Genomic DNA, 23867 nt, shown 5'->3' with positions numbered 1-23867 from the left:
TTTGAGTTTAAATAAAGTGTTTTTCAAGTGTTTTCCTAAAGCACAAACTTATTGTGAAATGTTTTGCTTGACAAGTGTGCATGGAGGTTTGAGGAGGACAGACAGTGAAAAGACAGAAATACAAACCGAAGCATGTCTCCGTGAGACACGAGTATATCGCTCACTGTCTTCCTGAGAAGAGAAGAGAAGAGAAGAGAAGAGAAGAGAAGAGAAGAGAAGAGAAGAGAAGAGAAGAGAAGAGAAGAGAAGAGAAGAGAAGAGAAGAGAAGAGAAGTATAATATATGCAAGATGGCAAAGGAGACAGATACACAACACTCAGCAAGCAAGGTGAGCAATGGAAGCATGCAAATCAGTAATAATCTAATTATCAGTAATAATCAGTAATAATAAAAACAACCCACAATATTAATTGTACAGTTGTTATTGTTTTTGTAAAATAACATGAAATGCATACACTCACATTATCAGGTTAGTAAGAATTGAGATCAGTAAGAATTTTTTTTTTAAATAAATTAATACTTTCATTCATCAAGGATGCAGTAAGTTGATCAAAAGTTTTGTTTATCAAATAATTCTGGAAAAAAAGGTATAATTTTCACAAATATATTAAGCTGCACAACTGTTTTCAACATGGATAATAATAAGAAAAGTTTCTTTAGCAGCAAATCAGCATATAAGAATGATTTCTGAAGGATCATGTGACACTGAAGACTGGAGTAATGGCTGCTGAAATGTCAGCTTTGCATCACAGGAATAAATTACATTTTAAAATATATTGAAATAGAAAATAGTATTTTGCAATTTTTACCATTTTTACTTTATTTTTTATCATCAAATAAATGCAGCTTTGGTAAGCATAAAAGACTACTTTCACAACAAACAGTAGTATACATAAAAGTATCTACAGTGCCATAAAACGCAAATTAATAAAGGCTTATTTCACTTGTTGAATGTGCAAATCAGCCATGTAGAGGTTTTGACCTAGTGTTATATTGTGTTGAGACATACAACCCTGTGCTGATATCCAACATCAAAACTCTCTTAATTATTAACAGTTAAAAAAAACATGAATGCATCCTTTATGGCAAGTCACATGCTGATAAAACTAGAGGCCTGACACATGCAAAAAATGCCAACAGTGAATGTACCATCCACTGCTCAATGTCCCCCCATTTGTTGTCCAGGTTATCCAGTCCATAGTATTTCTGGAATGAGAATTTCAACAGAAACCAGGAGAGAAAAATAAAGGAAGTTCGGGTAAGAAGAAGGACCTGAAGGTGTTTACATTAGACTAAACAGAATATGACATTAGAAGGATAGATTAATATACAGTAGATCAGTGATGTCCAGAGATTAAAAAAAAATCTAGAACCTAAAACCTCATTACAAAAAAAACTCATAAAAAGTACAGAAACAGCTAAATAAGCAAGAACAGAAGGAAAGGAATTAAAATATGTAGAGTAGATCTACAGAATCAAGAGTCCTACCTTCTGCACCTGATAAATCTACACCACAGGAGGCCAGCAAAAAGGATCAGATGAGCAAAGCAAAGAAAGACGCCAGATTGGGAAAGAAGGGGGAAAAGAGAGGGCATTGATTATTTGACATGACAGAGAGCTACCAAGTGGAACTGTGTACACAAAGATAATAGAATGGAAAGAGAAAGCTGATAAATTTTTAGCAATCCATCAGGCTGGTGTCATGTTACCTGGCCTTACAGGTGAAAGTGAGAAACACCAGCTCACATACTGGACTCAAATACATGAAGGTCATGTGGATCAACAAGCAGCAAAATTCAAAGGCATTACAGATGCGACAGAATAATCAGTCAGGAATTTTAAAACACTGCAAGTTAATAAAAGCATCTGAATTATGCCAGGCAACTGTTCAGATATCTAAAGATATACTCAAGAGTTAAAGATGCTCATGTGATCTGGTCTATTGGGTAACAGGATTCTTTCCACTGATGTTTAAGGTTTCATTCAGTCCATTAGTGACCAAAGCCATGTAGCACTAGACTAGTAAAGCAGTGGTGCATTTACACTAACACACTTTGGCCATAATTTCTTCACAAGTAATCATTAAATCAGCAGAAAAGCTGAAGATTTGGGTTTTAAAAAGGAACCTATTATGCAAAATTCACTTTTACATGGTGTTTGAACATAAATGTGTCGGCAGTAATTCTACACAACAACCCTATAATGGTAAAAATCCACCCACTCAGGGTGGGGTGCACCAGTTTTGATAAGTGTTTGTTGACATTGCTGTAACAAAATCTCATTATTGGAATAATCTTACACCTTAAGTATTAAATTACAGACTTTATCACAACATCAATGCTCATTTATTTCCACAAATCTCTGCATTCTCACAAACTAGTCAAAGAAATTGTCAGGGTATGATAAGAAAAAATGTTTATGATGACCAAATAACATTTTACCTATCAAATTAAAAAAACAAAAAAACACTGGCATTCAAACCGCATCTGGCACAAAACAAAAAATTAAGTCCATGTGACTTTGCAGAGCTATCCTTAAGTCAACCCAACCCAACTTTCTGACAAGCACATACCAGTTTCAAAATTTTTCATTAAGAGTACGTTTACATGACAACAATGTACTAAAAATGGAAAAGTTTTCATGAATCATGAATTGGTGCTTCTACATCAGTGTTATTCATCTATCATTTCCCTCTGATTTTTGGGATAACTTATGGGTAGGGTTAGGTTTAGGGGTAGGAATAGGGTTAAGACTAAATTTTTAGACTGGAATGTTGTTCCAGGATCAACATAATATGTTGACCCAGGAACACATCTAACTCAGCAAAATCAGGACGTGCTAATATGCATGCGCATGACAAATTAGTTTTCACAAATTCACATTTTTGTAGTTTACAATAAAGACAAAAACTTGCACTTTGAAAACCCATTTTCAAAGTCATTTACACGCCATTGTCATGTAAATGAACGGCCAAAACGCATAAAAATAATTCAGTAGTAAACGGTGTAGTGTAAACGGCCCCTAAGTCAACAGGTCATACAATAAATAAAACCTGAATAAAACACACCTGATCAGATCACCTGATGCTAGTATGGAACACTAAATGCATCAATAAACCAGTTACTTCTCATTATGTCAGTAATTTCTTATCTTTCCAATGCTTATCTAGTAAATTCAAGCTCACCTTCCTCAACACAGGGGTCTGGGGCCGCCCATTGATCACTTCCTTAGCCCCTCTATGTACTAGTCGCTTGCAAGCCGTCCTGCTAGAGTCACAGTGTCTCCGTCTACCTCAGGACTGAGGGAGACAAGAGGCTTTCTATGATCCCAAAGATATAGTCTTTTCATATAATCCAAACCCCAGAGCCTGTGCGCGCTACAAGTTCATCTTCACAAAATTTCTGACTGAACCCTTCCAGATCTATTTTATGTCACAGCATGTTCAATCTTGAGTCATTGTGTTCCTGATTATCATAATGGTCACATCCAGATAGTGAATAGAAACGGAGTCTGTTATCCTGCTGCAGGTACGGCTGAAAGCTCATAATCTACTTTAAGACTTGGCTGAAGTTTTAAAGCCACAAAGCGCACACCCTTAACATTCTCACACACCTCCTGATCAAACCAGGCTTAACTCTGAATGCTAGCTAATCTTTCAAGTGTGACCCGGGTATGTGTGAAGGCTGTGTTTATCTTCATTACATAAGTTTGTTGCGTCTGAGCTCAGGTACCACAGTGGGAGTTTCTGGTTTTCCATTCACTTCTGATGGTCCCCTGAGCAATAGTTCCTTCATATGCGCCTAATCAAATGTCCCTAAATATCTGAAGGAATCTACAATTAGTTTGTATTTGTGCTACTGAACCCATGCCATACATACCTCACTTACTGTGTGCAGCCGGCTGTAGCAAACCAGCATGAGCAGACATACTGCATTAATACTAATTATACAGAATGACTCATACTCATATTAATGAGCTGGAAACAAACAATACCCTTGCTTTAAATCCTTTAAATCTTGCTTTTTCATGAATGTTAATACTATTTGAACAAATTCCTCAGACAAAGAATCCAAATAAATTAATTCCATGTTATTTTTTTAATTGCTGCTGATAGACCTTTACAGAAATGTAAATTGTCATAATTTCACATGTCAAAGAGATATATTGAAAAATCTGTTTTGTTTGTTTGTTTGTTTGGTCCATAAAATGGAAGTCAGTGGGCTCTTAAGCAACACTGGACCCCATATGAAAATAGCAATCTATGTAAAAACACCAAAGTGCTCATGATGTAACCTGTGATATTTCTGAGCATTAGGCTGAAGTTCCAATTAGGCAGTTCAAATGGGCTTTTAGGAGGTCCTGACCCAAGGGGTGATTATCTGACCCTGATCCCCATTAACCCAGCCAAAACATGTCCTTCAAAGCACAGAGCCCACAATCATGATGAAGATTAAACAAATTGAACATGCTCCTGTACAACTCTGTCAGCCGATTAAGTCAACAAGACCATGAGAAGCATTTAATTTTGAGAATAAAGAAGGCCTTTTCTGCTTGAACAAATACTTGAAAAAAAATATTGTGAGTGTGCAGAGGCCAAGGCTTCATAAACATTATTAGCAGCAACATTATGGGAAGTAACTGCGATTTTACATGCCTACAGCTCAACACTCTCTTGAATGCTGTTGGAAAGGTCTCCTTCCTGTGTTTCAACAAATTGTGTAATGGGGGTTATTTGTAATGTCACTTCGTCTGTCAAGATCCATAAAGGTACTAAAAACACATCTAAATCAGTTCATGTGAGTACAGTTGTTCAATATTAATATTATAAACCGACGAGAATATTTTTGGTGCGGCAAAAAAACAAAATAACGACTTATTTAGTGATGGCCGATTTCACGACACTGCTTCAGTGTATCGAATCATGAATCGGATTGCGGTTCAAACCTGCCAAACTGCTGAAATCACGTGACTTTGGCGCTCTGAACTGCAGATTCGATACACTTCATGAATCAGTGTTCGGTCATCACTAAATAAGTCGTTATTTTGGTTTTTTTTTTGGCGCACCAAAAATATTCTTGTCGCTTTATAATATTAATATTAAACCACTGTACGCACATGAACTGATTTAGATGTGTTTTTAGTACCTTTATGGATCTTGAGAGAGGAAATGTCATTGCTCCCTATGAAGGCCTCACAGAGCCATCGGATTTGAACTAAAATATCTCAATTTATGTTCCGAAGATTAATGAAGGTTTTACGGGTGTGGAACGGCATGAGGGTGAGTAATAAATGACAGAATTTTCATTTTTGGGTGAACTAACCCTTTAAACAGACTCATGTCAACTCAACCAGAAGTCCCCTGCTCAAATTTTTTGATTTTGTTAATATTTTTTCTGTAGTAAGACAAACATAAATAGTGATGAAAGCCAAAATATTAAATATCACAGATGTATATTTACGGAGTAATCCACTATTTTGTAGATTTGGAGCCAATTTTCAGGGGTGTAAAAATGACTTTAGAACGATGGCAGAATCATTATTTTATTTTTACACAGAGATTGGTAGGTCTATTAGTGAAATCTGTTGACTTTAGCAGTTTCATTATATGCCAACGGTGATGGTTGAAAAATGGCAAAAAGCACTTGTGTTTTTTTGCCTCAAGTTCGCATGCCTGTAACAGAAGTATTAAAGATATCTTAATATCTTTTTAGATTGTGGTTCTTAGCAAACTTTCCTTTTGGTATCTTCATTTTAAAGGCCCTCAATGGTTCAATCCCAGAGATATGGAGATCTTAATGCGGCTCCACGAGTAAACTGGAAAATTGTACACCTTTTCAGTGGTCAAAAACCAAATGTGTGTCACTTTGTATACAGCTGATACTTTTTTTTTCTTTTAAAGAGGAATTTCTAAAGAACAAATAATGTTGAAACTAGAAAATGTATCTCTTGTATTTTTTTTTTTTTCTTATCAGCTTAACTGTATAGAACAAACCTGCCTGAGTGCCATAAATATTCCTTTTGGAATTATTACTTTTGGATTCTTAATTTTTAAGGTCCTATATAGTTCAGTTCCATAGATATTGGGATCCCAATGACTCCAAATTGTTGAATTGCTAAAGATTGTTTTATAACGCAACAAAGATTACTACAGATTTACTAATAGACCTTCCAATCTCTATGTAAAAATAAAATAATGATGTTGTCATCTTTCTAAAGTAATTTTTACACCCCTCTAATTTGGCTCCAAATCTCAGGTGAAAACTGTCATTTTGAACCCCCTCTACAAAATAATGGATTACTCAGTAAATATACATCTGTGACATTTAATATTTGGGCTTTCATCACTATTTATGTTTGTCATTTTACAGAACAAATATTAACAAACGTTTCAGAAATTTGGTTGAATTGACACAGAATGACCCTATAGGGATGGGAATTTTCCAGGTCACATCTTGCTGGTGGGCATCTCAAAACATCTAGATGCAGGAACAGCACAGTCATGCTTGAATGTTTGCCGAGCTCTTTTTTTTAATCTTTCTACATATATCTGATCTATGTATGCATGTGTGTATGTATGTGTATCACTCATAGACAGATAGACAGATAGACAGATAGATAGATAGATAGATAGATTCCAGAATCAAGACCAATCATATTTTGACATATGAAAACATTTAGCAATGCTAAGGCTAAATTTCAACCTGAGATTTAGCTCACAGTGATTGTGTGTTTCTTCACCTCTTTCTGTTGTCTCTCCAGTTCTCTCATTCTGATCTCACGAGCTTCTGCACGGGCTGCTCTCTTAGCTGCCAAACGGGCTTCAGCCTGCAGGGGGCGGGTGGGGAAAGAGAGAGGTAAAGTCATTAAACCATGACTATGAGACCATGAGCAATGTAGTAAATGCAAAAACACACAAAACAAAAACTTAAAAGCTTTGCATTAAACTAAAAAAAAAATAAAAAAAAAATTGAACAGCAGGATCACAGGAAATATAATGTCATATGATTACATGAACATGTTTGTGTACCTCCCTGTCATAATGTTTCATGTACTGTAACTGTATACACCTCAAAGTGCACATGCTGTCAATGTGTTTGTTTACATGAGCATGAATGCGTGTATGTGTGACTTGAGTCTATCACACTTTAAAAGTCCTTTTAAGGAAAAGACTCCCTGTCAGGCATGAGGGGGAGAGAGAGAGCACTGCACACTTCCTTCCTGTAGATGACGCCACAAAATGTGCAACAACCAAAAAAAGAAAAAGAAACCTCAACTCCAGTATTTCATCACAGACATCCTCACATAGTGATGTGTGCACCTTAACTCCACGCGCTCTTACCTTCATACAAATCATTTTTACACCTGAGTCGTGACTGTAACATTCACAGATTTGCACCAGTTCCACAACATATTCTGAATAATGCAGCAAAATGTTATTAAAGAATAAGGGTTAAAATAGTGAAACTACTTAAAGGGAGGCATGTCAAGCTTTAAAATGATTTCCTGTGTTTGTTAGCTGATGGAGAAATCCATAATGATGTGTTCCCGAGTAAATGTCAGATCATATCTTAATGTCTCAGACTGAGGCCTTCCGTCCTGAACAGTCAAGCAACTTTCCAAGGAAGCAGCTGTTTCTCACCACAAAGGTCTTTGCGTTCCTTTGCCAACAACGATGTTAAAAAAAATATGTAGCTAAAATAAATATTTCCACAGTTTCAACAGTCGTTCTAATAGTAGTAGTTCTAACAGAAACTGATGGCTTTAATTTTGCTTTTAACTTTAGAAACTTGTTGTTCTGCTTAATATTTTTTTGTGGAAACTGCGATACATTTCTTTGACGCACATTCTTTTATGATTAGAAAGTTCAAAAGAACAGCATTTATTTGAAACAAATCTTTTGTAACATTATAAATGTCTTTTTTGTGACATTATAAAAGTCTTTCCTGTCACTTTTGATCATTTTAATGCATCCTTGCTGAATAAAAGTATTAATTTCTTTGAAAGAAATGATTGACCCCAAACTTTTAAAAAGGTATAGCAAGTAATTCAAACAATCACACTCACAAAGATGTTTTCCATGTTGGGATGGATTAAACTTTCCAAATAAGCAAATCATGGCACAATTCAAATGCTCTTAAAATATAACGTAAGGCAAATAAACTGAAACTGTAATCTTTCTCATCCTTAATGAGATTTTACAAAACCGCATTGCTCAAATATGATGCTGCCGTCATACAAATTCAGAAATAATTGTTCAAAATTTAAAAGAAACATCTTTTCTTTATATCTAAAATCACTACTGTTTGTAAACAGGAAATGTGACCATTTTATGTTAATGTTAGTCTGTACTGTTATAATGAAGGCAGATAATTATGTAGATAAACTGCCTGGGAGAAGTTACCACTGCTAACCTCAGCAATCACGCAGCTGTCCAAACATGTTTATAACAGGTTCTCACTAATGTCAACACACATTTTCCACGAGCACAACAATACACCTATGCATACAAGCTTTAAAATAACAGCATTACCACCCAACAGGGCTTTGACTGTGCTGAAAATGCTGAATAATATTTCATTTGGGGGGGGAAAAAAACTTAGACTTAACATCAAGAGTAACAGAGTCTTCTGAAAACATACAGGAATAAATGCACTCTATTACTGTGTGGCTAACAGGGTAACCAAAACTATGTTTTTTTTGACTATAGTAGGAAGTCAGAGGGCTGAGTCATTCACAATCGAGCCTGGATCACACCCTTCCTGCAGTATTAACAGGGCTAACTGCTGATCGTACAAACACCCATCCATCACTGCTGCTCGGTCCTGATGTGGAGGGCATGTACATGTGCAAACACTATGGTTTACATCAATAGGAAATAATAACCCATATTACCAAGCAAAATCTATTTACTCAATGCATACAACTGTGCATATGCACCTAAAAAAGCAGGCTACCCATCTTAAAGAAAGCATGCACTATTCTTCCTCTCTGAACTAAAAGAACAAACTTTTTGTTTTTTGAAAAACCATCTTCATGTTAAGGCCTACCTTCTTGCAGTTATCAAAGTAGACCATGATATCGGTCACGGTGAGCATATGATAGCCTGGGTCATCCGCATTTCCCCCCATCGTGACAATCCACACACTCTTACAGAAGAGGAAAACAATCTGGCCTATTTCACACACCTCTCTCCTCTCACTCTCTCAACAGCTATTTTTAATGACCCAAATGGAGCGGGCTCTATCAATACACCCAAAATGCTCTAATTTAATGAAAGCTCTGTGACGTGGCTGTTCTCAATGGGAATGAAGAGCTAGTTCCACAGCTGTCTGGTAGAGACCTTTTTTGGAATAGAAACATATTTCTATTCCATATTTAATTGCTCTAATTAGCCACAGAGTACATCATGTTTACATCAGGCCTGCAACAACGTTAATTTCAGTAGTTAACAAAATCAAGACTTTTTGGTAACTACATGACAATTTTTTGTTTATGTGGCTCTAGCTGATATGGCGCCGTGTAAACTACTCTAGTATAAGACACAATAGGGTCATTCCGTGTCAACTCAACCAGAGGTCCATGCCTGTAACTCAAGAAGTATTAAAGATATCTTTAATATCCTCTTAGATTCTGGTTCTTAAACTTTCCTTTTGGTATCCTTTTAAAGCCCTTCAGCCCTTCAATCCCAGAGATGGACATGTTAATGTGACTCCATGAGTAAATTGTACACATTTGGGCAAAAAAATAAATGTGGGTCACTTTGCATACAGCTGATACTTTTTTCTTTTAAAGAGGCATAGCTAAAGAACAAATAATGTTAAAACTAGTAATGCATTTTTTTTTCTCTTATCAGCTCAATTGCATAGAACAAACTGCCATAAATATTCTTTTTCCAAAGTTCCCATGCCTATAACTCTAAAAGTATTCAAGATATCTTAATATCCTTCTAGATTCTCATTTTTAATAAACTTTTCTTTTGGAATCTCCATTTTTAAGGCCTGATATAGTTCAGTCCCATAGATATTGGGACTCCAATGTGACTCCATGTCCAAATTGTTGAATTTTACACATTTTCAATGGTCAAGAACCAAATGTAGGAAAACTTTTTAAACAGCAGAGAGATATTGTGTTTAGAAAATAGTGTCTGGAGAACAAATAACACTGAAACTAGAGATATATCTTCCTTCTTTCGTTTACATGTCTGTAACTCAAGTAACTTGTACAAATGAAACTTTTCTTTTGGAATCTTCATTTTTAAGGCCCCATATGGTTCAATCATCAGAAGCTGTTAAAATGAACAAAATCCCGTCTTCCAAACATCCTTAAAGCTGATTCAAATATAGATTTTTATAAATACAGTTTTGAGAGCAAGTTAATGTCCCTCAACTTAACCATTTGGATTTTTGGTACTCAGAGAGTTATGTTTTATGCAATTCTTTTGATAGAGGGAAACAAGATATATTTCTAGTTTAAACATTATTTATTCTTCAGACATTCCTCTTTAAATGCAATAAGTATCAGCTGTGTGCAAAGTCACAGCCTCAAACGCCACACCCGCGGACCGTTGGCTGAACATCTGATGCATATGGCACACTTATCTGGAAACACTTCAGCAGTATCGAAGTCATCTGGTTGGTTGAATTGTACAGGATGTCCGGGAGATGTGTGTTGCGTTCTTTAAATGGTCCACAAACAATTGGAAGAGTTGGAACCAACTGCTGTGACGCCAAACCCCCTCACAGAAGAAAAATGCCGTCATGTTTAGAACTGTGACAACGAGCGCTTGTCAGGATCAAATAAACGCTGGATTTTCAAAAGTATGTGAAGTTCGTGGCTCCATTGTTGCAGTAAACTTGCACAACGTTCTTGAATGAATAGTTTATATATGCACGCTGGTCTGTTATTGTAGGGACATCGACTTTCGGCAAACTTTTGCCTAAACTTGGGGCAAAAAACAAACAAAAAACAAGTAGTGCTTTTTGCCATTTTTGAACAGTCACCGTTGGCATATAATGAAACAAAGATTGCTAAAGTCAACAGATTTCACTAATAGACCTACCAATCTCTGTGTAAAAATAAGATGATGATGCTGCCATCTTTCTAAAGTCATTGTACACTGCTGTAAATTGGCTCCAAATCTTCCAAATCATTTTGACCCCCCTCTTCAAAATAGTGGATTACTCAGTAAATATACTTCTGTGACATTTAATATTTTTGCTTTCATCACTATTTATGTTTGTCATTTTACAGAAAAAATATTAACAATCAAATATTTGAGCCGGGGAAGTTTCCTAAATTTGGTTAATTTGACACGGAATGACCTCATAATACAATTCCCAGACATTTCCAGGTGTTCCATGACCATTGGAATCCTACATGTGAATGTGACTTTTTACCCCTATAAATTGCAAATATGTGCACACATGGAACACCTTGAGTTCAATAAATGTGAAGAATTAGTGAATTTTTTGGAATTTTGTAAGATACTAACATATTTGTCAGATGATTGTGGACAGGCTTAGTGAAACTCTTTATTTGGTGCCTTTTAAGGTAGACATGCAGAACAAGCTTGTCATTCAGAAGTCCCTGGGAGATTGATGAATGCCAGGACAATCTGAGCCCAGAGTTCTTATCTGTTGACATAAATACCACAGAAGGAGATGCCAAGTTCACCAGACCTATCTCTCCCACGGCCTCTTATACCAGCATGCTAGGCTGAGGGGGTACATGCTAATCAGCTGGACTGCTAATAGACTAATTGTAACAGAAAATGAAGGGAACAAACAGAAGACATGCAGTACAAATAACTGGAAGTCCACAACTGCTACTTGTTTTCACTGTTTTTGGACAGTACTCTGGAAGCAAAACTTACTATAGTGTTACAACATAGGCATTATTAACTCCAAAACTATTACTTATATAAACCAAAAGAGCCTCTGGCCAGTTTAATTCATTTTAATGTGGAAAGCTCAATATTCAAAATGTGAATCATTTTTGCCATCTGTGTAAACTGGATTAACTGTCTTCAGTATGAGACATAAACAGTCTTTTTCACTCCAGTACAAACCTAAGAGTAAGACACTGGAACATATGAGATCACTGGAGACGTCTGCCACATTTCTGGCCTGCCCATATTAATATATAAATTGTGCCAGCCTTCCATGTCAAACATAAACCAAACAATGTCTGATCTGTGTGTGGTGGGTGCATATTTTAGCAGTCCCTGGGATCTGCGGCAAGTTTTAATATTAAAAAGTGAGCTTGCTCAAAAAGAAACTCACCATGTAGGGCTAAAAGGATTTAGGAACAAGAATTTGGCTCAGAAAATGATGACAAAAAGGGAGGGGGAAAAAAAGGAGGAAAAGAGCTGATAAGATTAAGTGACCATTACTTAACACTAATACATCATGTCTAATATAAACCTCAGACAATGGAAATGTGAATTTTCAATGTTAAAGGGATAGATTTATATGCAAGACATAACTATACGTAATACTCCCGTTAAGCGATATATACTATAAAACATCTCAACTGCTTGATTTTTTTTATACCATTGCAAAATATTTACTATTATCACCCAAGTCTGGTACTATAAAAGGTATGAAAATGTATTATAAACATTTATATCATTACAATATTACAATACAATATTTACACAGGTTTACAATGACATGAAAAGGGGAGGGGGGTGAACTATACCTTTAAATACTTTCCTAACCCCATTTAATCTGCAGAGATAATAAGTAAGCCATTCATATTGACTTCCCAAAGAGTGCAAACACTGTAGGTCTGCAGTGCTATCAAAACATTAGTATTTAGTTTGAGCAGTTCGACATGCCCTGTTCTGTCTCAACCAATGACGTTTGCATCATTATTTTTTCAATCTCTTTAGATGCCGCTAGTAGCACAGAAAAGACACACCCTAAAAATGACTTCCTTAAACCCTGCGAAACCTGAGGCAGAGTGATGTCTGATAGATGTCAGCATGCCCGTCTCAGATGACTGCACACAGAAGCAGCTCTTCACGGAAAGCGAAGACCTAGTGTGCTTGGCCAACACAGAACACTTGCTTCACTGACCAGAGGAGTTACTCAAAAACAAGCGCAAGCCTGTGAGAGAAACTCTAGCTTGTTGAAAAGTAGGAATAAGAGAGAGTAGCATGATGGTGATGAGATGAAGGTGAAACTGGCCATCAACTGGTCTCTGGTTTCTAATCTAATGACATTCAATGTGCTCTCTGTTCTAATACCTAAAAAAAAAAAAAAAAAAAACTGGTCGTGGGTGAACTAGGTTTACACTCTAGATTTCCTTAGAAGAGATTAAGAGTAGAAAAAGTGAAAAAGTGAAAAGTGAAAGTGGAATTATCAAGCAATATTAAAACAGATATTTAAACTCAAGCCTTTTTTTGTTGTTGGACTAATTTTAAGATGTCTGTGGACTTCTTTCTCAAAATTTAAATTAACCATACAATTTCTACTTTAGCATCTCAAGGGGCTCATGTAACAACGCTTGTGAGAATCTCTGTCAAATGAGATGGAGGTCAGCTGGAGTCAGGTCAGTGTGAGGGAAAACAGAAGTTGAATTGTGTCTTTTCATAAGGAGGACTGAGCAGTGTCTTTGCAACATAACATTCTTTACACATCAAGCTGTTTCACACCTACATTTGTCAAATAAGCAAACATCTTGCACCAAGCGGCCAATCGGAGACCAGAGCGAGAGTTTGTTAGAATTCCTTTCCCGTTAGCAAATTGTCTTATCAGACCAAAATCCACAACATGACCTTGTACACCAAGTTAATAAATCATGAAACAGGGACCATTTTGCTCTCTCTGTCTCTTTTATGTTTTTTAGCATAATTGTAACTTAACACTTTAAAAAAAAAAAAAGAGGGGGGGGGGGGGGCAATAAAACAAGACTAGATATAAGATGTTTTGTTTGTGTAGGATTACCATGTATGGTACCTCAAATCCAACAAAAATAATACTTTAAAGATAAGAAATTGTTGGTTATACTGAGGATTATAACAGAAAGCATGGTGCCATGTCACTGAAAACCCTCTTTGACCTTGCTATAAAATGATGAACTACTAACATCACCTCATATTGTGTTTACATTTACTCATTTAGTAGACACTTTTATCCAAATCAACTAACACTCAAAAATACTTAGGTCTAAATGTAAGATTTATGTATTTTAATTGTATATAATGTGATGCACATTTGTCAGTCACACATACATAAATGAAACAAGAATGAGATTTTTGTAATAGTACTTTTAAATTCACAATTACCATGTTACATATTTATCATTAATAAATCAAACATCATACATTAACTAAATTAATCTTGCTTGTTCCACAGCTCACCATATTTAAGCCATGTTCATCCTTTTTAACTGATTAAATTTAACTGATTTTTAAATCCTAACAATGAACTTAATTTTTTTAATGTACAAATGAGGAACAATGTCGCAATATTCATAGTACACAATGCCAAGTCAAGTAAAAAGTAGATTAGTAAACAAGATAGAGCAGAAGTGAAATACAGAAAAGAAGAAAAAGAGAACTTTAAATGACTTAAAGGGTTAGTTCACCCAAAAATGAAAATTCTGTCATTAATTACTCACCCTCATGTCGTTCCACACCCGTAAGACTAGGGCTGGGCGATATATATCGCATGCTATTGTCACGCGCATTTCGTCAGTAAAGCGCCATCACCTGCTTTCAAAAGGAGCGGCATTTAATAGACACAGCCGTAGTTCACTGACAAGCTACGCAATATCGCGTTCATTATCGAAGGCAATTCATCTGCGATAATGAACGCAATATTGCGTAGCTTGTCAGTGATATATGGTTCTGTCTATTAAATGTCGCTCCATTTGAAAGCAGGTGATGGCGATTTAGCAGTAATCAGGGAACTGGCTTTACTGACGAAATGCGCGTGACAATCGCATGCGATACATCGCCCAGCCCTACGTAAGAGCTTCGTTCATCTTCAGATAACAAATTAAGATATTTTCCATAAAATCCATTGGCTCAGTGAGGCCTCCATTGCCAGCAAGACAATTAATACTTCAATGCCCAGAAAGCTACTAAAGACATATTTAACAGAGTTTAAAAAAAATAACGACTTTATTCAACAATATCTAGTGATGGGCGATTTCAAAACACTGCTTCATGAAGCTTTGAAGCTTTACGAATCTTTTGTTTCGAATCAGTGGTTCGGAGCGCATATCAAACTGCCAAAGTCACATGATTTCAGTAAACGTGGCTTTGTTACGTCATGTTTCCACTGATTTGAAACAAAAGATTTGTAAAGTTTTGAAGCTTCCTGAAGCAGTGTTTTGAAATCGCCCATCACTAGATATTGTTGAATAAAGTCTTCATTTTGTTGTTTTTTTGGTGCACAAAAAGGATTCTCGTCGCTTCATAAAGTTTGAACCACTCTAGTCACATGAACTGTTTCAAATACGTTTTAGTAGCTTTCTGGACATCAAAAGTGTTAATTATTTTGCTGGCAATGCAGGCCTCACTGAGCCATCGGATTTTATGAAAAATATCTTAATTTGTGTTCCGAAGATGAACGTGTGTGGAACGACATGAGGGTGAGTAATTCATTAATGACTGAATTTTCATTTTTGGGTGACCTAACCCTTTAAAGTAAATATAGTTATGCCTAAGTGTCACAGCAACCATGCTTATACACAAACATCCCAACCAATCATGATCAAGAGCACTAAAAATATGGACTCAGCATTAGGCCTACTTCTTTATATGGGATGTGTCCCAACAGCAGAGAATAAACAGGAAAGCAATTGTGATAACAATCTTCAGGGGCCGATTGGTGACGTCAGAAATAAGGAAGAAAACCCTTTCTGAATCCTTGTCCTTATATGGAGAGGTTCCATTCTTGGTAAAAGGTCTCTGACTTAAGTGTGCTGACATTATTTGAGAGTTTTCTACATAGTGTCTTGCTTCAACCTGTATCAACAGTTCTGCAACAAGGCTCTTGAAGAAAACTCAAATAAATAATGCATTGTTGAATACAATCCAGAGCAAGTTTAACCTTGGGTCGCTCAGAGTTTAGTCCTGAGGGAGGCAGAAAAAAAAAATGTTATGATTGTCATGGACGAGTGATAATGTGTCAGTACTCTACAGTGACTGGTATTCATAAACCCATACAGTATATGCGTGTGGCCATATGAACACAATCATGTCAGGACTCTTCTTCTTAAAGCAGAAATACAAAACTGCTCCTGACAATGAGTTTAGACTAACAGACAGCTCTCATCCCACAGTCTAAAGTCTGAGCCCAGATTAATCATCTAAACACACACCAGAGCACAAAGCCTGGCATCCTAATCTACTTGTAACCATCTCAGCTGCATTCTGTCTCTGTTACGATGTCATCCAATGACTGAGCTTGCTAGTAGTTTCCAATGGAGAAGTTTCAGACATAATCATTTTTAAAATTTGAAGACTGTTAACAACAAGAAATGCAAAGTACAAGCTAGTTGTGCTGCTTAATATTTTTTAGAAACCATTTGGTTTTTTCCAGGATTCACCGATAAATAGAAAGTACAAAATACCAGTTTTACTTATTTGACATAAAAATCTGTAACATTAATGTTTTACTGCACATTTGATCAATTTAATCTGGTGTCTGATATGCAGCTGTGTGCGTACGTCAAATGTGCACACACAAATCTCACAGCACACGCACAAGTTCTATTTTGCTTCAATTGGCTATAAATATATATATAATAATAATAAGATGGAGAACACTGGCTCGGCCTGGCCTACTGACACTATAAGGGTTTGAACTATCCATCCTGCTAATTATAACTATTCTCACAATGAGTTGACCGCTCTGAACTTGTTTTGAACCAATCCAATCATTCTCTAATCACAAAACTATTGAACACATTTTTACCAGACTTGCCAACTTACGTCTCAATAGCTGATTTTCAATTGTAAGCCTCTTTTACATAGTAGGGATCAGTCACGCCAGCAACTCAACGTCCTATTGAGTTAATTGCTCTAAACTCTGAAAATCAATTTACATCTTGCTTGAAATAACACTGGTAGTGACAGTGACAAATGAGCTTTTGACACCATTGCCCTGCTCACATCTGATTTAAACACACAATCATACAGACTGAAAGAGTAGAGTTACTCCATGAATCACATCCTAAATCAGTCAGCACTCAAAATGGTTCATAAGCAGAGTGCATTTCTGATTGGCTAGTTTTCTGGCGTAAATAATAATTGGCTAAATAAAACCACAGGCTGCTCGCCTGACTCTAGAAATATTGTGAAATAACTGTTTTCTATGTTTAAAAATGTCCAGTGAATCAGCTGAATTTTCAGCATTACTCCAGTCTTCAGTGTCATATGATCCTTGAAATCATTCTAATATGCTTATTTGCTGCTCAGGTAGCATGGTGTATTATCAATGTTGATAATAGTTGTGCTGCTTAATATTTTTGTAAAAAAATATATAAATAAATAAAAATAATTGATACCTTCTTCTATGATTATTTGATATATAGAAAACAATAGAAATTAATGGCAAAACTGTGATAAGAAGAACATATATCAAAGATCAACAATAATCACCGCCTTCATCTGTACTTGGTCTGTACTTTAAAAAATTTGAATGCCTCATCTAATTAAATGAGTAGTGTTGTTGTATGAAACTTTTTCAGTATGTGCCAAAACTTTGCGGAATGTGGTCATGAACCAAACACATACAGCTGAAAACAATCTATTTATGTCATGCGTTTGTCTTACCAGATTCCACAACTTGCATCTGTGTAACAAAAAGGACAAACAAAACACTGAATCAAAGTGTTGAGTAGCAATTGTTGAAATTGTTTTACAGGAAATCCTTCACTGACTCATGTTCTACTGAGGCCATATCTCAAACTTACCAGCTTAGCTACATTAGAGAGCACAAAAAAAAAAAACACAGCCACTGAGGATTACTTTTGCAGATATTATCAGCATATGTTTCCATGGCATCCATTATCAGTTGCTCCTGTTCCCTACTTCTGCTCATTGTAATGGCCCCCCAAAACTTCATGTCTGGTCTTGAGGCTGCACTAACAGCTGGTCTCTGAGGGCCTTCTATTTTTAAAGCTCTTGTTACTGAATCAACGATCACACGAGGGCCAACATACCAGCCTGTCAGAGAGCAGCAAGTGTGGGACTGCAGCCTATATCAGCAACAAATGCAGGTACAGTACCAGGTGAATAAAAGGGGGGACAATGGAACACAGGAAGTAAATACTGAACTAGGCCCTTAAAAAGGAGATAAAGTGGCTCTGAAAGAAACATATAAACCTTAAAAGGCCCTAGGAACATTTAAAGAACTAGCTTATTTGTGAAGATATTCAAAAACCCTTTAAAACATGACAAGTGCCAAGTAAAAAAGGGTTAAACCACAGTATCTTGTCATCATCGTAACTGAAACCAAACCTGCTCAGAGAGAGGCTCCAATAAGACCTTGTGTGACCTGACCTGACTGTGTTTAAATTTGCAAAAGCTCTGTTGCAAAGCCACATGGGTGAATACTAAAAAAAAAATCATTTCAATTTCAAGAGAAACAGGTTTGATCAGAAAAAAAATAAAATAGCATTCATGCTGAAATTATGCAAATGTGAAACTGAAATTTGCTTCCTGATTCAGTGTTTCAAGCATGGGTGTATTTCACCTGAATCTCTTTTATCCATGTGCTCACTTACTAGAGGTCAACTTAATGTGCTACAGAAAACCAATTTGGCAATCGTCAAGTTAGGCTACTTTTAAACATTTCAAAACTTTTTAAATGGCTAACCTGTCCTCTTGTTGAGAATGAGCAGTAAATTTGAACATTTTTATTTTTGAAAACATTTTGCACAAGGTTATGCAACTATCATCTGCCACTATTTTAGCTTACTAATTATGCATTAACCAACCAATAAGTGTTTCATACTGTGACTCAGACATCCCCTAAAATCACTGCATTAATTAGAAACAAACAAAAAATAAATCAATCTGCATATTCTGTCTGGGCCTGGTCATGACCAATGGCACCAATAAACAAATCATGTAGACACAAAGAAATTTTTAGATGCATACGCATAAATATAACATGCTTCTCTGACTGTATTTCACACTCTAAACTGAGAGGACAGCTCATGCTGGCAGTAGTGTGAGAAAGCCTCTATCCTGTCTACTACTGAGCATAATGTGTCAAGCAGAGACACACTCACTATAATAGACTGAAACGTTTGCTACATATGTATAACTGTCTATGAAAACACGTGCACTTCACATACAGTCTTTACTTTTCACTATGGGTGTGCAGTGAAGAAACATCATATCAGTCAAAGAACTGACTGGGCCAAAATCATTTCCTAAGCACTCAGATCAAGGTTCTCTCCACCATGACCCCAGCACCTGTTCCAGCACATCAAACTCAGCTTATGTTGCACACTGCTAGCCTAGCACTTTCAAACACATTACTGCCATGATACCTAAGACCAAAACAGCTCAGAAACTTGTAGTTAGGTGTAGGTAACTAAAAACAGAGAGGAAGCAGACGTGAGAGGAAATGATCTACAGCTTGTAAATAAGAATATGAACAATGCAGGGCCACATGAGTTCAAAATCATGGACTTTACCTTAGTTAGGCTGCTGTTATGTTAATTAGATACTCGTGAAACTGTGTACTGCTCTTTGGTTTAATAAATAAACTGACTCAGGATGTAGAGCCATGTGATTTTCTCATTTCCCTCTGAAGTTTAACCCTGCAATTCTGTAAATAGGACCATTACAGTAGTTTACCCCTTATGAGAGCAATTTACCTCTTTTGCGATTACGTTCAGGGCATCTTCCTCGGCAGTCAACCCATTTTTGCTGGTGGTTCTTTTACGTCCTGGCCCTTGAGACCCCATTGGTAACCTTTAATAAATCCTTCAGAGAAACACACGCTGCTTTACGTCAGAAAACGATCCTTTGGAGAGTTATTCCTTCAGCAAAGGCATAAGAAAAAGAAAACACTTTTCCAACTCTAACCAAAAAACAGCGAGGCTACGTCGTGAAGTTCGCGACGTGGTTCATTGTGTTACATCCGTATTTTTTGCACTCTTCCTAGTGCTGAACTGTGAAAGACTAAGAGTCACCGGTGCTGAGAGCGCAAACGCCTTTTCATGACACACGTGTCGCCTCTGAGGAGCTGCCAAAATGGCTGTAAATGATCTAGACTAGAGTTTGTTTGCGCAGAGAGTTGTCATTGCCAGTATAACCGCTCGGATAAAAGTTTCCTTCTCTTGCTTTAGTTCATTATTGTTGCGCGGATGGACTGTGAGCGTCTGTTGGGGGAGTTTCAGGGCTCGCAGACCCTCTTCGCTATTTTTAATCATGGGAGTCTGGTGCTAAAAAAAGAAACCTTATCTTTCTTGCATTTCTTAAAGTCATACTCATGTGCTTACGCACCTTTCGCAATAATAAGCTGAGGTTCATTCTGAAGAGAAAAAAGCGCTGCTGGGGAAAAATATATATTAGGTGGTCTCAAGACATCATTTATTATAACCAGTTAAAGACCACAAACTATATCAAGTCGGAGAGACCAGCAAAGGTTTTTTTTTTTTTTTTCTCCAGCAGAAAAAGTGTAGCCTATTCAAAATTATACCCCACGGGCATGACACAACAAATGTTAAAGCATATCACCTCGTTATCTGAACAGAGTTACCAAATTCATTTAGTTTTTTTGTTTTTTGTTTTTTAATCTTTACAATTAGCCCGGTTTCACAGACAGGGTTTAGATTAAGCCAGGATTAGACCTTAGTTGAATTAGGGAATTTAAGTAGCTTTTATAAACGTGCCCTAGAAACAAGTTGCTTTCAGTTAAAACAGCTCAAACACACATTTTAGTCTGGGACTAGGCTTAAGCTTGTCTGTGAAACCGGTGGATTATCTTTTATCTTAATCATACAGGTATTTTATTTGTATGACTCTATAGACGTGTGTATAGCTTCAGTTGCTGGTGCATGTTGACATCTAGTGGTAAAAAGCTAAACTTACCAGTAATAATGCGATTTTAGTTTTTTTTTTTCTGTTTTTTTTTTTTCCCCCATAAAAAAAATCAGTTCATATGCCGCTTTTGAAATGAAATGTATCCAGTTAAGAAACTTTTTTTTTTTGCCCCAATTTTTTTTTTTTTTTTTTTTGTAGGCTGTCATTATTAATTAGTGAAATTACTCAGCCGTGCTGTGCTCAGGTGATTGAGATTTTAAAAGAAGCCCACGAAGCTGAATGCTTTGAGATGTGTGGCTGACAAACATGGGTACGTTCTTTTGTTGCAGTAATTTTTATGTGTTTGTTTGCTTGTTTATTCTTTGAATTTATTTATTTATTTATTTATTTTTTTCAGATTCAAAGACAGTGTTGATCGTGTACGCGCACCAGAGTGCGGGATCTTTCAATGCGGCCGCGAAAGATGCTGCTGTGGATGTGCTGAAGAAACAGGGCTGCAATGTGCTTGTGTCTGACCTGTATGAAATGAAATTCAAGGCCACAGCAACCAAAGAAGATATAACTGGTGTGGGAGGCAGTGTTATATTTGTTTAGAAAATAACATTAAACTTAAAACGTGTGCCTGTATCTGAGCGCAATGGCAGTTCTTGCACATTTTTTGTTGTTGTTTCAGGAACATTGAAGAACCCAGAACACTTTTGCTATGGAGAGGAGACCATGCTGGCCTGGCAGGATGGCCGACTAGCTTCTGATATCGTAGAGGAGCACAAGAAACTAAAAGAAGCAGATATTGTTATCTTTCAGGTATGGTGCTTTTTTTTTTTTTCTTTTGTAATCGGAAATTTAATTTATCACTTGCAGGTAGGTAGGTGGTAATCGTAGTTGGTTTTTTTTTTTTAAACTAAGTTTTGTTTCTCTTCCAGTTTCCCATGTACTGGTTCTCTGTTCCTGCCATCATGAAAGGTTGGATTGATCGGGTTCTTACCCTTGGCTTTGCTTACACTTTGGAAAAACGCTACAGTGCGGGCATCTTCAGGGTGGGTCCTAAAAATCACAAATTTAATTTATTCACATGCATTCATCACAAAAGGTTAACAAATTTTGATTTAATGAAAGGTGAGAGGTGTGTTAGTATTGGTGTAATTTGAGTGTTTTATTCATTTTAGGAAAAGAAAGCCATGTTATCCTTCACCACTGGTTCCTGTAAGACCATGTTCAACTCCAATGGGATCAATGGAGACATGAATGTTACTCTGTGGCCAGTTCAGGTAAGAAGCTTCAGCCCTTATTTTACCTCAACCAGGCTTAAAGGTGCTAAAGAGTTTTGTTTTGTACATTTTTGCAATATTACTTGAAACTGTCTATACTAACTGATAAAAGACTATTAGGTGCACTGAAAGTATCACATTTGTAATCATGCTAATATTTGGAGAAAAACGGAGCTCTTTGAATCATCTGTGCACGAGGTCGGGCCTTAAAAACATTAGGCCCTCTGGCTTGTCAATCACTGCCGTGACATTCCTTGTGAGAGACGTGCGCGGCTACGTGCTCCAGTAACTTTCCACACTCCACAGGCGCTGCATGCAATGTTTTTGTCAGGCGACCGGAATAACTGCAGATTATGAGTTACCTGCAGTGAGTCCGACATAATGAATCCAAAAAACATGACACCGCGAATGCCGGTGGTAAACACTCGTGTTCCAATACTCTTGCACGAGTTTTGGGAGGCATTCCTTTTAAAATGAGCTGTGAAGGAGGGGGGCTGTTCTTACGTGTGCGCTCATTTCAAAAACTCAGTAACAGTCTTTGGATTCTCAGTCGATGAAAAAAATCCCCACCTTTAATTTTGTTTGCATGTAATACTAACCTGAGACTGTAGTGCTAATGTTTTCTCTTTTATAGAATGGTGTTCTCAACTACTGTGGCTTCCAGGTCCTCGCACCACAGATCTTCTGGGCACCCACACATCTCTCCGCTGAGGCTCGTGGCAGCCTGTTGGAAGGCTGGCGTACTCGTCTTCAAGGTCTCTTTAGTGAAGTGCCACTCGCCTTCCCACCAGTAGACAGTTTTGATGAGGGGAAAGGCTTTCAGCTGAAGCCTGAAGTCCAGGAGAAGCAAGCTGATTCCCCTTTCGGTCTCACAGTGGGTCACCACCTGGAGAAACCTCTGCCACCTCACAGCCAGCTGAAAGCTGGGGTATGAGACACAGAGCAACACTGTCCCCATGTGGCCATGTCCTTGTCTTAAAGATAAAATTTAGACCTGAATAAATTGTTCATGTCTTGAGTGTTTTGTAACTCCTTTAACTCACAATTGCTCATTAAAGGTAATGTCAGGCATTTAGAAACCAAGATACCAAGGTTTGTGCTCCCTACACACACCTAGTGTAGTGTCGCTCCTACAGTGGTCTTGTAGTGCTGTACCTGGATAACCAGTTTAATCCATGGAATCAGAGCAAACAATTCTATGGTCCAAATACCGAGTGTGTTTGTTTCAGAACAAGCAGCACCTTAATGAGGCACATAAATTCTTTAACTTCCACACATTAATTATATGTTGAGATTCAATTGCGCAATATTTGTAGCTACCTTATGTTCAGTCAAAGTTTATACTATTGATTGTTTCAATTGTGTAATTTTATTTGTCCAACAGCTCATATACCTATAGTATTTTATATATTTTCACCAACCACTTATAAGCATATAGAATGGTGCATTAAAAAAAAAAAGAAAAGGGTTAAATAAAATCTGCTCCAGAGTGAATTCCAAGTGATCAAGGGCTTAGTACGTTTCATTTAAACCTTATGCACTATTTCTGCCAGTAGTGGGCACTCCTGCAACGTAAGCAA

At 36.9% G+C, this 23867-nt stretch overlaps 2 protein-coding genes across 29 annotated transcripts in view; one reads left to right on the top strand and one right to left on the bottom strand.

Moving 5' to 3' along the window:
• lrrfip1a (leucine rich repeat (in FLII) interacting protein 1a) overlaps positions 1–20358 on the bottom strand; it is a 35801-nt gene extending 15443 nt beyond the window's left edge. For 14 of the 28 annotated variants that reach the window (XM_067409440.1, XM_067409450.1, XM_067409442.1 and 11 more), the window contains exons 1-5: positions 19849–20339; positions 6739–6825; positions 1489–1506; positions 1150–1206; positions 127–171 (exon numbers count right to left, since the gene is read on the bottom strand). In XM_067409440.1, the coding sequence (XP_067265541.1) occupies positions 127–171; positions 1150–1206; positions 1489–1506; positions 6739–6825; positions 19849–19938 (297 nt within the window). In that variant the 5' untranslated portion in view covers positions 19939–20339. Of the gene's footprint in view, positions 1–126; positions 172–1149; positions 1207–1488; positions 1507–6738; positions 6826–19848 lie in introns of all 28 variants that reach the window. The other 14 variants (XM_067409446.1, XM_067409462.1, XM_067409449.1 and 11 more) reach the window with 12 other exon arrangements.
• A 184-nt stretch (positions 20359–20542) lies between these two features.
• On the top strand, positions 20543–23247 carry LOC137035796 (NAD(P)H dehydrogenase [quinone] 1-like). Its single transcript, XM_067409475.1, has 7 exons — positions 20543–20621; positions 21218–21329; positions 21417–21584; positions 21693–21823; positions 21943–22056; positions 22186–22287; positions 22922–23247. Exons 2-7 carry the CDS (start codon positions 21326–21328, stop codon positions 23219–23221), a joined length of 819 nt encoding a protein of 272 aa, XP_067265576.1. The 5' UTR covers positions 20543–20621; positions 21218–21325; the 3' UTR covers positions 23222–23247.
• The last annotated feature ends 620 nt before the right edge of the window (positions 23248–23867 follow it).

Source organism: Chanodichthys erythropterus, chromosome 14, assembly GCF_024489055.1.
Source record: "Chanodichthys erythropterus isolate Z2021 chromosome 14, ASM2448905v1, whole genome shotgun sequence".
NCBI classification, from domain to species: Eukaryota; Metazoa; Chordata; class Actinopteri; order Cypriniformes; family Xenocyprididae; genus Chanodichthys; species Chanodichthys erythropterus.
Note: the sequence above shows the minus strand (reverse complement) of the source record. Positions and strands in the feature narration are given on the sequence as shown.